The sequence below is a fragment of the Vipera berus genome (assembly GCF_964194415.1).
Source record: "Vipera berus genome assembly, chromosome: 3".
Lineage (NCBI taxonomy): Eukaryota > Metazoa > Chordata > Lepidosauria > Squamata > Viperidae > Vipera > Vipera berus.
This window is the reverse complement of record NC_138204.1, coordinates 2,770,885-2,787,605: the sequence shown is the minus strand read 5'-3', so window position 1 is coordinate 2,787,605 and position 16,721 is coordinate 2,770,885. Positions and strand designations below refer to the sequence as shown.

Genomic DNA, 16,721 nt, shown 5'->3' with positions numbered 1-16,721 from the left:
AACTTTTACAATTATTTGGATAACTAATACCTATATTCCAATCTCTCAGGGGCTGCCCCAAAGAAGAGGGAGTCAAGCTCTTCTCCAAAGCACCTGAACAAGAAGCAACGGATGGAAACTCACCAAGGAGAGAAGCAACCGGAAATTAAGGAGGAATTTCCTGACAGTGAGAACAATGGAACTACCTGCCACCAGAAGTTGTGGGTGATCCATCACTGGAAGTCTTTAAGAAGAGATTGGAAAGCCATTTCTCTGAAATGGGATAGGTTTTCCTGCCTGAGCAGGGGGTTGGACTAGAAGACCTCCAAGGTCCCTTCCAACACTGTTATTTTGTTATACAGGTCGTCCGCAACTTACAATAGTTCATTTAGTAGCCATTCAAAGTTACAACAGCATTGGAAAAAGCGACTTTCTCACACTTTTGACCACGGTCACGTGATGAAAATTCCGACACCTAGCAACTGGTTCGTACTTATGACCGTTGCAGTGTCCCCTTTTTGGAACCTTCCCACAAGCAAAGTCAATGGGGGAGTTCGATTCACTTAACAACCGTGTTGCTAGCTTAACAACAGCAGTGATTCACTTAACAACGGCAGCAAGAAGAGTTGTAAAGTGAGACAAAACTCAACTTCACAAATGTCTCGCTTAGCAACAGAAATCTGGGGCTTAATTGTGGCTGTAGGTTGAGAACTACCAATAAATAATAATAATAATAATAATAATAATAATAATAATAATGATAATGATAATGATAATGATAATGATAATGATAATAATAATAATAATAATAATAATAATAATAATAATAATAATAATAATAATAATAATAATAATAAGTTGGAAGGGACCTTGGAGGTCATCTAGTCCAACCCCCTGCTCAGGCAGGAAACCCTATACCATTTCAGACAAATGAAATACGAATACGAATATAAATAGGCATTGCTTCCAAGGATAACCAATGTCCAACGAAGGCTGTAACTATTAAAATAATCTTTTGAAATCTTCCTGGGTCCTAGTTTATAATTTGTTAACGCAAATAGGCTCCCGCTAGCCAAGGCCTTTCTGCCTTTCTGAGAAAGGCAGGGCTAGATGAATCAAAAGTTGGAATTAAGATTGCCGGAAGAAACATCAACAACCTAAGATATGCAGATGATACCACTCTAATGGCAGAAAGTGAAGAAGAACTAAAGAGCCTCTTGTTGCGGGTGAAGAAGGAGAGTGCAAAACTTGGGTTGAAACTAAACACTAAGAAAACCAAGATCATGGCATCCGGCCCTCTCAATTCCTGGCAAATAGATGGGGAAGAAATGGAGGTAGTGACAGATTTTATTTTCCTGGGCTCCAAGATCACTGCAGATGGGGACTGTAGCCAAGAAATTAAAAGACGCTTGCTCCTGGGGAGGAAAGCCATGGCAAATCTAGACAGCACACTAAAAAGCAGAGACATCACCCTGTCAACAAAAGTGCGTATAGTCAAGGCTATGGTCTTCCCAGTTGCAATGTATGGCAGTGAAAGTTGGACCATAAGAAAGGCTGAGCGCAAAAGAATTGAGGCCTTTGAACTCTGGTGCTGGAGAAGACTCCTGCGAGTCCCTTGGACTGCAAGGCGATCAAACCGGTCAGTCCTAGAGGAGATCAACCCTGACTGCTCCTTAGAAGGCCAGATCCTGAAGCTAAAACTCAAATACTTTGGCCACCTAATGAGAAGGAAGGACTCACTGGAGAAGAGCCTAATGCTGGGAAAGATCGAGGGCAATAGAAGAAGAGGACGACAGAGAATGAGGTGGATGGATGGAGTCACTGAAGCAGGAGGCGTGAGCTTAGATGGACTCCAGAAGATGGTAGAGGACAGGAAGGCCTGGAGGAACATTGTCCATAGGGTCGCGATGGGTCGGACACGACTTCGCAACTAACAACAACAACAACAGCCAAGGCCAGGGATGTGTCCTTGTGTCCAAGGGCGAGAGGGAATGTGGACTTCTGGACTTCTCTGATGAAGCAGCTTGCAAGGCTGACCTGTGTTGGGATGTTCGCCCCCCCCTCCTCATTCGGACCCTGTCCTTGCTTCTCCCCCCCCCAAGTGACCGATGGGGAGTTAAAGGCAGGTAATTTCATAGATGGAGCTCCGAAAGTATGTAAATTTGAGAGCAGGGAATCTCCAAACTTGGCTACTGGAAGACTGGGGGACTTCAACTCCCAGAATTCCACCAGTCTTCCAGTTGGGGAATTCTGGGAGTTGAAGTCCACCGGTCTTCCAGTTGGGGAATTCTGGGAGTTGAAGTCCACCGGTCTTCCAGTTGGGGAATTCTGGGAGTTGAAGTCCACCAGTCTTCCAGTGGACAAATTTGGAGACCCCCCCTGCTCTAGAGTACAGATAGTCCTCGACTTACGACCACAATTGAGCCCAGAATTTCTGTTAAATGAGACATTTGTCAAGTATGTTTTGTTCCACTTGACGACTTTGTCACAATGGTTAAGCGAATCATGGCAGTTGTTAAAGTCAGTCACCCGGTTGTTAAACGAATCTGGCTTCCCCCATGGACTTTGCTGGTCAGGTCGCAAAAAGGAGATCACGTGACTTCCGGGAACAGTGCGACCGTCATAAATACGAGTCAATTGCCAAGTTTCTGAATTTTGATCAGCTGACCATGGGGATGCTGCAACGGTCGTTAACTCTAAAAAAAACCCTTCTAGGAACTTCTTCCCTCACCCTTCTAGAACCTTCTTCCTCACCCTTCTGGGACCTTCTTCCCCACCCTTCTGGGATCTTCTTCACCACCTTTCTAGGACCTTCTTCCCTCACCCTTCTGGGACCTTCTTCCCCACCCTTGTAGGACCTTTTCCCCCACCCTTCTGGGACCTTCTTCCCTCACCCTTCTAGAACTTTCTTCCTCACCCTTCTGGGAGCTTCTTCTCCACCCTTCTGGGACCTTCTTCCCCACCCTTGTAGGAACTTCTTCCTCACCCTTCTGAGACCTTCCCCACCCTTCTGGGACCCCCAGTGGCATCAATCAAATCAGTGACTTGATGGGTTCTATATACTTTGGAAGTCCTCAGGCCCATTGGCCAAACTAGGTCTTCATGGCCTTTTGAAAGATTGTTGAGGTAGGGCTCCTCTCTCTGCAGAGATGGTGATGTATGTATGTATGTATGTATGTATGTATGTATGTATGTATGTATGTATATATATCCATCTGTCCATCCATCCATCCATCCACCCAAACCCACCTGCAACCACCATCAGCCAATCAACCAGCCCCAAACCAGCCCATGACTCAGCAACATCGGGACAAATAATACCCACACCAATTTTCATCACGCAAAAAGGTATTTAAAGGCCAGCGCTCCAACAGACGAGCACAATTCAAGGAGCACTGAGGAACGGAGACAAAAACATCTGCAGCCAAATCTCTGAACTCAAGAGATCAAACCAGCAGCCTGTCTGTCTCTCATCTACCATCAATCCCTCGAACAGTTCCTATCATCCATCTGTCTGTCCACCATCAATCACTCCAGCATTTTGCATCATCTATGTCTGTCTGTCCCTCTACCATCAATCACTCAATTCCTATCATCCATCCATCCATGCATGCAAATCTAATCTAATCTAATGACCGCCCATCTCTCTCACGGAGGAACTTCCTGTTCCACGAGAAGGGAGCCTCTACGGAGAAGGCCCTCCAGATGGACCTCCTTAAGAGGGGGCACCAGTAACAGACCCCTGCATCCCCCCACTCTTCTGGGTCATGTGAACGTCAGCAGGAAAAGGCAGACTACCACATCCCCTCTCCCCGGTGGCTTTCACGGGCCAAAGCCGGAGGTGATGGATACTGTAGTTAAAACACATCTGGGGAGCCCTGGAGGGGGGGGAGGGGAGAGGGCTGCCCTGCCTCGGTCCACCCTGCTGGGTCCGCTTGAAATGGTACATAGGGTCTACTCTCTGAGCAGCGGGGTGGACTAGACCACCTCCAAGGTCCCTTCGGACGCTCTCATCCTGACTTTGCCCATCACTAAGGGCAGCCCTGGAGAGCCCACTCACCCACCCACCCACCCACCCACCCCACGAGAAAGGAAAAAAAGAGGACCCAAGAACCAGACTGGACCCTCGGCTCAAACACCACAGTTTTATTGAAGGATTTCAACTTCCATCTTCAAATCCACCTTTTGTCTTTTTCTTTTTTAAATTTTTCCCTCTTCTCTAATAAGGGGCTCGTCTGAGGCCTGGACACCAAGGAAAGCGGGGGGGGGGGAGGAGGAGGAGCAAACTCAAGGCGCAGGTGCCAAGCTTGGGGGGGGTGGAAAGGCAAGAGCTGGGCTCTCCCCCGCCCCAGCGGACAGGCCGCCCTTTGCAATCAAAAGGGGTGGGGTGGGGGGTTATATGGGGCACAGGGGGAGGAGGGGGGGGCGGAGAGGGAGGGCAAGCACAGCCAAAACACATAAATACAGACATACGGTTAACAAAAATAGTTATTATTGTATTCACAACTGAATAAAAACTACTCTCCAATATATACAGCTGATCTCGTATATCTTCGGGGAGGGGGCAGCCAAGCTGCCAGGGCGTCCTGGGTTGTTGTTTTTTTTTTGTGGGGAGGGGGATGCTAGGCCAGAGACGGGGTGGTGGTGGTGTTGGTGGTGTCATGTGAGTCTGCGGGGTGTGTGGGTGGGATGGAGTCACTTGCTGAGGAAGGCTGGTGCGGAGGGGGGGGTCCATCATGCTCCTCGGCAGGGAAAAAAGACCCTCGCCAAGACCCAGATCTGGGGGGGGGGCATCACGCTGCTTTTGGCAGAAAAGGACCCTCCCCCCCAAATGCCCCATGCCCTAGGCTGCTGCAGAGCCCAAGGGAGATGCAGACCCCTCCCTCCCCCCTAGCTCCACCTGCCCTCCCCCTGGCCCACTTTTCCTCCGCTACCCCCTCCCCAAATCCTCAGGCACCCCCCCAAACTCTGACCACGGACCTAACACTTGCAGGAAAAAAAAGAGAAAAATCTCAAAAGAAGTGCAACCCCTCCCTCACCCCCCACCCCCGTTCCTGACACCCCCCCACCCCCACTTACTTGGCAGAGCCTCAGAAAAACCACCGGTGCCCCGCTCCTTCCCCCACCCCTCCGGCGTAGGGTATTCCTCCCCTTCTCCTCCCCCCCCACAGAGCCGCCCCCCCTCAAAGGGCCCTGCTGCAGATGCCCGCTCTTCCTGGAAGTTCCTTGGGCAAAGGCCAGGCAGGGGTCCCCGGAGGGGCGAGCGTGCAATTAACTGATGGTAAACACCTTTGCCGATAATGCAGCGCGCCAACCCCCCCCCACCCCATGATGCCCTGTGCCAGCACTTACCTCCCCCCCCAGTCCGCAGCCAGGTGGGAAGGGGGAAGGTGGCCTACAAGACCCCCACCCCAAACGCTGGAGAATTTAGGATTCCTTCCCCAGGGCAAAGAGGCTCTTTTTTTGTTTTTGGTGTGTGTGGGGGGGTGTTGACGCATGATAGAAAGGGCACAGGACCCACAACTGAACGGGGGGGGGGGGGGAAAGCCAGGAGGCTGGCATCATCCTTTCCCTCAAGAGTCGCCTAAACTGGCACAGGCAGCAAGCAGGCTGGGTACCCCCAGGCCACGCAGAGCGGAGAGGGGCGGCCTTGCCCACCCCCGTTTAACACCCCCCCAAAAAGCCCTCCGGCAGGGCCACGCAGAGGTGGGGTGGGCCCCGGGCTAGAGAAAGTGAGGGGCTTCCTAAGGCGGTGAGGGGGGGGGTTGCCTTGTGCCCCTTCCTCTCCCCCTGGCGAAGCTCTGTCGCCACGCACACACTCACACACACCATCCCACCCCAGGAAGGAGTCCCCTTTCCCCTGCGGTCCCAGGAGCATAGGCTGCGTAGTGGGCAGGGTGTGTTCCGGAGGATCTAGGCGATTGCCTGTGGAAGGGAGGCTTTAAGAGTTACTTAACGGCGGGGTGGGGGGTGGGTGGGAGGAGAAGCCACGTGCTTTCTCACTGGCCAAAGCCTGGAGGATGGGGGGGCAGGCCCTCCCCTCCCCAAAGCCACCCACTCGCCCCTCCCCAGGGCCTGGGTCTGCTGGGGAACAGGGCAGGGAGCACCTTTCACCACCTTAATTTGCAATTTCCAGAAGTGACTCTTTTGCGGATGGAAAGGAGCAGGAGACGGAGGGGGGAGAAACGGGGGTGGGGGTGGGGCTCTGAGGACGGGAGGAGGTGCGCATAGGACAGCCAGAGACTCTGGGTCTTCTGGGGGGGGGAGGAGGAGAGGAGGCGGCAGGAGGCACCAGGAAGAGGTCTGTGAGTTGCTTGGAGGGGGGGGTGAGCCCGGGGTCGGGGAGCAGAGCCCCCTCCTCCCCACCCCCTGGAATGATTACGAGGCCGAGGACGGAGGGCCGGAGCAGGGCCGAGTCTGGTCAGTCGGTCAGTCTCTGGCTATTTGCGGCTGAGCAGAGAGCCTAGCAGGACCACGCCGGCCACGGTGGCCCCCGTCCACAGCCACTTGTTGAAGCGCTCCTGGCCCTTCCGGCTCTTGGCGGCCGCGTCGTTCCCGTACAGGTCCACAAACCGCTCCTGCGAGGGGGAAGAGAAAGGAAGGTGAGGTCAGACGCTAAACACAAGAGGATGCACGGGGTCCTTGGAGGTCGTCTAGCCCAACCCCAGGTGCACGCGCACAAGGACGGACAAACAGATCCATGAGCTAATGGTGTAGGGTTAGGCGTTTTATGCTTCAGGCAGAACTAGAACTCACCGTCTCCTGGTGATTGGCCCAAAGCCACCTAGTGGCTTTCGTGCTTAAAGCGGGACTAGAACTCACTGTCTCCTGGTGATTGGCCAGAGACACCCAGCTGGTTCTCCTGCCTAAGGCGGAACTAGAATTCACTGTCTCCTGGTGATTGGCTCAAAGTCACCCAGCCAGCTTTCATGCCTAAGGCGGGACTAGAACTCACTTTCTCCTGGTGATTGGCCCAAAGTCACCCAGCCGGCTTCCATGCCTGCAGCAGGACTAGAACTCACCGTCTCCTGGTGACTGGCCAGACACACCCAGTTGACTTTCAGGCCTAAGGCGGGACTACAACTCAACGTCTCCTGGTGATTGGCTCAAAGTTCACCCAGCCAGCTTTCATGCCTAAGGCGGAACTAGAACTCACCATCTCCTGGGGATTGGCCAGAGACACCCAGCTGGCCTTCATGACTAAGGCGGGACTAGAACTCACCGTCTCCTGGTTTCTAGCCTTGTGCCTTAACCATGAGACCAAACTGGCTGTCAAGTCCTTTTATCATAGTTTTACAGCTAGTGAGAGCTGAAGGAGGCCATTTTGGAGCAATGGCGACCTCCTGGCAGTGGGTTCAAGACAGCCCGAGAACCTGGCTGTGGTTTCCCCAAAAGCTTGATTTTCTTGGGGATTTTGCTCGCTTTCACGGCTGCTGCTGCTTTCTTCCCCCCCCACCCTTACCGTTTGGGGCTTGTATTTGATGTTTTTAATTTATCTCAGTGTTGCGCAGAGAGCTCCGGTGATTGGTGGACGAGTGAGTGTGTAATAAAACGAATAAATTTGCAGGGATGCCGTGCTTACTGTTTAGCAGCGACGGAAAAAGGCTTTCTTTCCTTTTTTTTTTAAAAAAAAGCAAAATCATGCTGGACATTGGGGGGAGTGGACGGCCGTTTGGCTGAAGCTTCGAGTATAAAAATCAATGGCTGCACCTAAATAGCAAACCTCCTGCCAAACTTTTGGCCTCTTTCCCACTCCTTCCGCTCAGACTATGTGGGAATACCTGTCCAAGTCACCATCTTAAAAATGGGTGGGTGGGACTTCTTTCAGCCTGAGTTCAAGGTGCCCAATTCTGCCCTTCTGAGGCTTCCCCCTTAGGGTGAGACCCCCTCAGCCAAGCTAGCTTCCTTCCTTCCTTCCCTCCCTTCCTCCTCAAAAATCAGTATATTTTCCTTCCTTCCTTCCTTCTCAAAATCAATATATTTTCCTTCCTTCCTCATAATCAGTATATTTTCCTTCCTTCCTACCTCAAAATCTGTTCCTTCCTTCCCTCCTCTTAATCATTTTCCTTACTTCCTTCCCTCCTCAAAATCAGTATTTTCCTTCCTTCCCTCCTCATAATCAGTATATTTCCCTTCCTTCCTTCCTTCCTCAAAATCAGTATATTTTCCTTCCTTCCTTCAAAATCTGTTCATTTTCCTTCCTTCCTTCCTTCCCTCCTCATAATCAGTATATTTTCCTTCCTTCCTTCCTTCCTTCCTCATAAAGTATATTTTCCTTCCTTCCTTCCTCAAAATCAGTATTTTCCTTCCTTCCCTCCTCATAATCAGTATATTTCCCTTCCTTCCCTCCTCATAATCATTTTCCTTCCTTCCTTCCTCAAAATCAGTATTTTCCTTCCTTCCCTCCTCATAATCAGTATATTTTCCTTCCTTCCTTCCTTCCTTCCTCATAAAGTATACTTTCCTTCCTTCCTTCCTTCCTCAAAATCAGTATTTTCCTTCCTTCCCTCCTCATAATCAGTATATTTCCCTTCCTTCCCTCCTCATAATCATTTTCCTTCCTTCCTTCCTTCCTTCCTCAAAATCAGTATTTTCCTTCCTTCCCTCCTCATAATCAGTATATTTTCCTTCCTTCCCGCCTCATAAAGTATATTTTCCTTCCTTCCTTCCTTCCCTCCTCATAATCATTTTCCTTCCTTCCTTCCTTCCTCAAAATCAGTATTTTCCTTCCTTCCCTCCTCATAATCAGTATATTTTCCTTCCTTCCTTCCTTCCTTCCTTCCTTCCTCATAAAGTATATTTTCCTTCCTTCCTTCCTCAAAATCAGTATTTTCCTTCCTTCCCTCCTCATAATCAGTATATTTCCCTTCCTTCCCTCCTCATAATCATTTTCCTTCCTTCCTTCCTTCCTCAAAATCAGTATTTTCCTTCCTTCCCTCCTCATAATCAGTATATTTCCCTTCCTTCCTTCCTCAAAATCAGTATATTTTCCTTCCTTCCCTCCTCATAAAGTATATTTTCCTTCCTTCCCTCCTCATAAAGTATATTTTCCTTCCTTCCCTCCTCATAATCAGTAATTTTCCTTCCTTCCTTCCTCAAAATCAGTATTTTCCTTCCTTCCCTCCTCATAATCAGTATATTTCCCTTCCTTCCCTCCTCATAATCATTTTCCTTCCTTCCTCAAAATCAGTATTTTCCTTCCTTCCCTCCTCATAATCAGTATATTTTCATTTCTTCCTTCCTCAAAATCAGTATATTTTCCTTCCTTCCCTCCTCATAAAGTATATTTTCCTTCCTTCCCTCCTCATAAAGTATATTTTCCTTCCTTCCTTCCCTCATTTTCCTTTCTTCCTTCCTTCCTCAAAATCAGTATTTTCCTTCCTTCCCTCCTCATAATCAGTATATTTTCCTTCCTTCCTTCCTCATAATCAGTATATTTTCCTTCCTTCCCTCCTCATAAAGTATATTTTCCTTCCTTCCCTCCTCATAAAGTATATTTTCCTTCCTTCCCTTCTCATAATCAGTAATTTTCCTTCCTTCCTTCCTCAAAATCAGTATTTTCCTTCCTTCCCTCCTCATAATCAGTAATTTTCCTTCCTTCCTTCCTCAAAATCAGTATATTTTCCTTCCTTCCCTCCTCATAAAGTATATTTTCCTTCCTTCCCTCCTCATAAAGTATATTTTCCTTCCTTCCCTCCTCAATCATTTTCCTTTCTTCCTTCCTTCCTCAAAATCAGTATTTTCCTTCCTTCCCTCCTCATAATCAGTATATTTTCCTTCCTTCCTTCCTCAAAATCTGTTCCTTCCCTCCTCATAATCATTTTCCTTCCTTCCTTCCTCATAAAGTATATTTTCCTTCCTTCCTTCCTCAAAATCAGTATATTTTCCTTCCTTCCTTCCTCATAATTAGTATATTTTGCTTCCTTCCTTCCTCTCTTCCCTCCCTCCCTCTATATATCACGCATCTGGATGTTCAAAGTTTCCTGCCTGAGCAGGGGGTTGGAGTAGAAGACCTCCAAGGTCCCTTCCAACTCTATTACTGTTATTACTGTTCTTATTACCCTTATTACTGTTACTATTACTGTTATGATGGTGATGATGATGATGATGTTTTAGCCTCCAGTCTCCTAGCTTATTTGAGGCTAGGACCTCCAATTTCACCCTTTTTTAAAAGCTTCCTCCTCCAAGTCTACCAGCATTTGAAAAATCCAGATAAACGGGGCCAGGCCATTCTTGAAGGAAGGAAGGGAGCTCCCGGTTCGTATTAGCCAGGACTGGGCAACGCTAAGACAGCCGGCCCGTTGCCTCATTCATTGCTGAGCTTTGGTTTCTGCTTCTGCAACCAGGAGCCACGTCCCCGTCCTGTCCACCCATCTCTGGATCACATGCGCACCACATGCGCACCACTCCAGCAGCCTGTGCAAAGGGGCCCCCGCCGGGCGCACCCACACGTGGCCTGGCTCATGATTCCCTGGTGATGTTTCGGGAGTGTCAAATCCATCTCAGCCCTCTCCCCTGCGGGCTGATCTGTAACACCGCACCCAGCCCCACCCTTCAGCAAACCCAAAATTGTAGACTGGAAGGGACTTTGGAGATCTTCTAGTCCAACCCCTGCTCGAGGCAGGAGACTTTATAACAGCCAGGTCAAACAGCTGGGCGGGCTGTGTTTTGAAGCACCCACAATTTCTGGAGTCAAGCTGTGCCACTGAAGGAGAGTGTAGCAGTGGGGAGGGACCTTGGAGGTCTTCTAGTCCAACCCCCTGCTCAAGCAGGAGATGCTCTACCATCCCAGGCAAATGGCTGTCCAGTCTCTGCTTAAAAACACCCCCACCTGCTCCTGCTTCTCTCTGCAACCCCCCCTCCCTTCTAGCACTGATGATGTTCCCTAGTTGGGTCATGAAACGTCTGCAAGAAAACAGCCAAGCTCAGAGAGCACCAAGGACCCCAAAGTTCTCCTCCACCACCACCTCCCCCCCTCCTCACCACAGATCCCCTCCCTTGTAGCACTGATAACAACAACAATAACGTTGGAAGGGACCTTGGAGGTCATCTACTCCAACCCCCTGCTAAGTCAGGAAACCCTACACCATTTCAGACAAATGGCTGTCCAATCTCTTCTTAAAGATGTCCAGTGTTGGAGCATTCACCGCTTCTGGAGGCAGGTTGATCCCCTGGTTAATCGTTTTCACTGTCAGGAAGTTTCTCCTTAGTTCTGGGTTGCTTCTCTCCTTGATGAGTTTCCATCTGTTGCTTCTTGTCCTGCCTTCGGGCGCTTTGGAGAACAGCTTGACTGCCTCTTCTTTGGGGCAGCCCCTGAGATAGTGGAAGGCTGCTATCCTGTCTCCCCTCGTCCTTCTCTTCGTTGAACTAGACATCCCCAATTCCAGCAGCCGTTCTTTGTATGTTTTAGCCTCCAGTCCCCTGATCATCTTTGTTGGCTCTTCTCTGCCCTCTTTCTAGGGATGATGTTACCTAGTTTGGATCATGAAATGTCGGCGAGAAAAACCACCCAGCTCAGACCCCACAGTCCAACCCTGAGCCTCAACGATTCTCTTCTATCATACTATGATTTATCTCCAGCAGCTGATAAGGCAAGGAGGGACGACCTGTGTCATCCCTTCATGACAGTTAGAACGATTAACCAGTGGAACAACCTGCCTCCAGAGGTGGAGAATGCTCCAACAGTGGAGGGTTTTAAGAAGAGACTGGACAGCCATTTGCCTGAAATAGTATAGGGTTTCCTGCCTGAGCAGGGGGTTGGACTAGATGAACTTCAAGGTCCCTCCCAACTTTATTATTATTATTATCCCGAGGGTCACATGAACCAAAATTCAGACACTGGCGGCTGACTTATATTTATGATGGAACTCTTGCGAACTTCGGATAAGCAAAGTAAACAGGGGAAGCCAGATTCGCTTAACGACCGTGTTCCTAACTTAATAGCCACAGTGAGCCATGGAACGGCTGTGGCCAGAAAGGTTGTAAATCGGGGCAAAACTGACTGAGCAACGGTCTCGCTTAGCGACAGAGATGTTGGGCTTGGTGGCGGCCGTACGTTGAGGACTACCGGTAATAAGACCGGCTGGTGGTTCTCGACCTTAGCGACTTTTAAGAGGTGTGGACTTCAACTCCCAGAATTCCCCAGCCAGCCTCTTAAAGGGGCAGAGAGAGAGGGGGGGGCGGGGAGAGAGAGAGAGAGGAAAAAAACTACTCTAGGAGAATGGAATTTGACTATTTTGGTGAGCAGCCATCAAAAATATCTCTCCGTGCTTTCAGCGTTGGAAATAAAATGACATTCCAGGAGAATCCGATATTTGGGTGGCCAATCAGATTCAGCACTCTGCCGTTTAAAACCAACAAAAAAAGGGGGGGGAGCAGGACTCTGGAACGGCCTTGCAAATCGGAGTTGGGGCTCCCGGACCGCAGAAACGAGAAAAAAGGATTTGACTGTCGAACAGTTCAGCGGGGAGGATTAGAAACGATCGTGATCTAATCTATCTCTTCTGTTTTCCAAGGAGAGTGATCCGGTAGGAAAAAATCGGAGCTGCGGTCCGATCTCTCGTACGGAACAGGCTCTTGCTAAGAACTTATTTTTCAGGCCGGGGAGGAGAACCAGCGCTGGATCGGCTCCGAGTAAATCAGGAGGGTGCTGTGTGTAAAAAATTTTGTGTCCTTCGGAGGGATATTTCTATTGCACCGATATTTTAATCCCAGCTGGCTGCCCGGTTGAGCTAGCTGAATTAAAAAGCAGGTTGAAGGAGCCACGAGAAGTCCCAGCTGGGGAATTCTGGAAGTCCACAAGACTTGACGTTGCCACCTTTGGAAAGCCCTGGAGGTGGTTTTCTGAAGATACGGAAGGGGCTAAGGAAGGGAGGACGGGACCTGGATCTTCAGGGGCTTGAAGGCAGAGGCTGGATTGATCTTCTCGTCCATCTTTGGCAACGGAGCATCAGTCAGCAGAGGAGAGAGATGTTGCCAGCTGCCCACTTCTTCTGGATGGACTGTTGCCCTCATCACTCCCAGGTGCTTCTTCAGGAGAACTGGACTTTCTTTGTTTTTTCTTTGAAGAGGTTTCGCTTCTCATCCCAGAAGCTTCCTCAGGTTCTGACCAGATGGTTGGGAAGGGAAGGATTTATACTCCTTGCAGACAGCTTCTCGTTTGCGTCCTTTTAGAGAGTCGTCGAGGCCACCTGAGAGGTTTATTACCTGTGTCCTCAGGGTCACCTGAGTGGTGCAAACGGGTCGTGGAGCCTCCTTGGAACCGCTGAAAGGACGGTGTGGTAGACTGGAGATCGATGGTGTTGTGTCCCTTCCCCTCTGGTGAGGGAGGGCTGCTCAATGTTGACCTAATGGCCTCTTGGACCCTTCTGAATGTGGACTTTCATTCTCCACCATTCAGTCCGAGCTGAAGAAGCTTCTTGGACGAGAAGCAAAACCTCTTCCAAGAGAAAACAAGAAAAGTCCAGTTGCCTCTTGAAAAAAGAAGCACGTCTGGGACAACCAGGACCTGGATGGCTGAGAATCTCCACAGGCATCACCTCCAGGATGTCCTCATCTGACCAGACTTGGTCTCCTGATCGCTGAATAGTTTGCAACAGGGCTGTGCTGACGATTCCCCAACCTCTCGAACAACAGACTTGATTCTTAGAAGTTGTGGCGGCTTCACGACGGGAAGTTTTTAAAGAAGAGATCGGCCAGCCACGTGTCTGAAAGGGTGGAGGGTCTCCTGCTTGAGCCGAGGGTTGGACTGCAAGACCTCCGAGGTCCCTTTCAACTCCGCACGTACTGTTAAGAGTTGGAAGGAGCCTCGGAGGTCATCTATGTTAGATGTTTTTGTGCCAGCCATGGCAGTTCCCCAAAAAGGTCATCAGATGGGAGCAAAGAGGCTTCTTTGCTTCCACTGATGAGTCAGGGGTCCCCGGCCCCTGCAGCCCCATTGGCGAGTTTTATGGTTAGGGAGGGGCTGAGACCCCCCATAAATACCTCTGCTCAAGGGGCTGCTCTTTGTTCTAGTTCTGCTCTCTTCTAGTCTACTTCTGTTCTTTTGTTCTCTCTCACATGCAGGCATGGATGCCTCCATGCCAAGTAATTCTTTCTCTCTAATCTATCGTTAAATAAAGCTTCACATGATTGCATCTCTGCGTGATGCCTTTTACTTGGAAGCACCTTAACGATCCATCGACCTCGTGAGACCATCTCACAATCTACTCCAACCCCCTGCTCAAGCAAAAAGACCCTATATCCGTGATGGCGAACCCGTGGCACACGTGCCACAGGTGGCACACAGAGCCCTCTCTGTGGGCACGCGCCCCGTCGCCCCAGTCGTAGGCTTTAAGCTGGGTTTTATAAAACCTTTTCGCTTTAGGCCTCCACAAAAAAAAAAGTTCAATCAATCAATCAATTTCGACCTCGTGGGGGAAAAAAAAATCATCTCACAAAGTTGGAATTGAACTTTTTAGTCCCACCCAGTCTGCCGTTACCACCACAGCCACGCCCACCCAATTGGCAACACCCACCCAATGAGCCACACCCACCCAGTGGGCCACGCCCACCCGGTACCCGACGATACATAAGTGGGTTTTGGGTTGCAGTTTGGGCACTCGGTCTCTAAAAGGTTCGCCATCACTGCCCTATAGCAGGGGTAGGCAACCTCGGCTCTTTTGTGACTCGTGGACTTCAACTCCCAGAATTCCTGGCTCAGGAATTCTGGGAGTTGAAGTCCACGAGTCATAAAAGAGCCGAGGTTGCCTACCCCTGCCCTATACCATTTCACTCAAATAGCTAGTTGTCCGGTCTCTTCTTGAAAACTTCCAGTGTTGGAGCATTCACAGCTTCTGGAGGCAGGTTGTCCCACTGGTTAATTGCCTTCACTGGTAGGAGGTTTCTCCTCAATTCCAGGTTGCTTCTCTCTTTGATCAGTTTCCATCCGTTGCTTCTTCTCCTGCCTTCAGGGGCTTTGGAGAACAGGTGAACTGGCTCTTTTTTTTGTGTGGCAAAAAGAAAGAAAGAAAAAAAAAAGCTGGTAGTCCGGCAAACCTTAAGTGTTGCTGCTGGCAAGGCCCGGCTGAGATCTTAGTTGGAGGCGGAAATCAAACAATGATCCTCTTTCCTAGTAAGGGAGGCGTCCTTCCGCCCACGGAAGACATCCATGCAGTTGCTACGTTCCTTCTTCCCTAGGCCGGGATTTCAGCCAACAATGGGAGGGGCAGAAGGCACCACCCAGCCTCTGCAAGGCCACCCAAGATGCAGGGCTGCCTGCCGCTCACCAAGCAGAAACAGGAACGGGGCTGGGTGGGTGGGTGGGTGAAAAAAGACAAGACCCTTCCACAAAGCAGAGATGAGAGAGATGCTGAGCTTGGAAAGGCCGAGGTTAGAGAGAATTAAACTCTCCAGATTTCTCGGAGAGAGACCCAGTGAGGGACCTTGCAAGAGGAAAAGGGGGTTGCTGGGACAATATTGGAAGAAGGATAGTTTGCCCACTATAGAAGAATGGGTGTTTAAAGTTTCGAATCTTGCAGAAATGTCTAAGATTTCTGCTTAGTTGAAAGATCATTCACAGGAAAGATATATTTCAGTTTGGAGGAGATGGATAAATTATATTCAGAACAAATATGGGACTAAAAAGTTCCATTTAGCTTATGAGTAGATTTTAGTGGGATATTGTTATTGGCACGTTGTTTGTAGTTATATTAAAGGGGAGTTAAAGCACATTATGAATTTGGTTAATTGTATATTATGCATAATTTTTATTTAGAATATGATTATTGTAACTATAATCCTGTATTTAGCTCTGGGAAGTGGGGGGGGGGAAGTGGGCGGGTTTGGGGTGGGAGGGATTTGGGGATATATTGTAAAATTTTGTTTTTGTAAAACTCTTTAATAAAAAAAAAAAGGAAAAGGGGGTTGCAGACGGAGCAGTGGAGATGTTGCCACTGTCACCCTCTTTCCTGATCCATTGTGAAACCTTCGCTCGTTCCGCCGGGACCTGAAGACCTGGCTCTTTGAGCTCTCTGGCCTGGACTGAAAATATTAATTGGGATTTTTTAAATTGTATTTTAACTGGGGTTTTGTTTCAAGGTCAATATAATCTTTTTAATTGATTTTTAAGTTTTGTAATTTGTTGTATTGTTTTTAAAAAAAACCTTGTGAACCGCCCTGAGTCCTACGGGAGAAGGGCGGTATATAAATCGAATAAATAAATAAATAAATAAATAATAAATTGGTAGCGCTTTACAAAACCCTAGTAAGGCCACACTTGGAACCCTGCATCCAGTTGTGGTTGCCAAAATACACACACACACACACACACACACACACACAACACACACACACAATGTTGAGACTCTGGGAAGAGTGCAGAGAAGAGCCACAAAGATGATCAGGGGACTGGAGGCTAAAACATACAAGGAACAGCTGCTGGAATTGGGTATGTCTAGTTTAATGAAGAGAAGGACCAGGGGGGACATGATAGAAGTGTTCCAGTATCTCAGAGGCTGCCCCAAAGAAGAGGCAGTCAAGCTCTTCTCCAAAGCGCCCGAAGGCAGGACAAGAAGCAACGGATGGAAACTAATCAAGGACAGAAGCAATCTGGAACTAAGGAGAAACTTCCTGACAGTGAGAACAATTAACCAGTGGAACAACCTGCCTCCAGAAGCGGTGAATGCTCCAACACTGGAAGTTTTTAAGAAGAGACTGGAATTTGTCTGGAATGGAATAGGGTTTCCTGCCTGAGCAGGGGGTTG

General features: G+C 49.1%; 1 protein-coding gene across 4 annotated transcripts in view; it reads right to left on the bottom strand.

Annotated features, from left to right (window-relative positions):
* Positions 1 to 5,176: 5,176 nt before the first annotated feature.
* Positions 5,177 to 16,721, bottom strand: part of BCL2L1 (BCL2 like 1) — a 61,253-nt gene continuing 49,708 nt past the window's right edge. For all 4 annotated transcript variants that reach the window (XM_081323842.1, XM_081323840.1, XM_081323841.1 and 1 more), the window contains exon 3: positions 5,177 to 6,557. In XM_081323842.1, the coding sequence (XP_081179968.1) occupies positions 6,420 to 6,557 (138 nt within the window). In that variant the 3' untranslated portion in view covers positions 5,177 to 6,419. The remainder of the gene's footprint in view (positions 6,558 to 16,721) is intronic.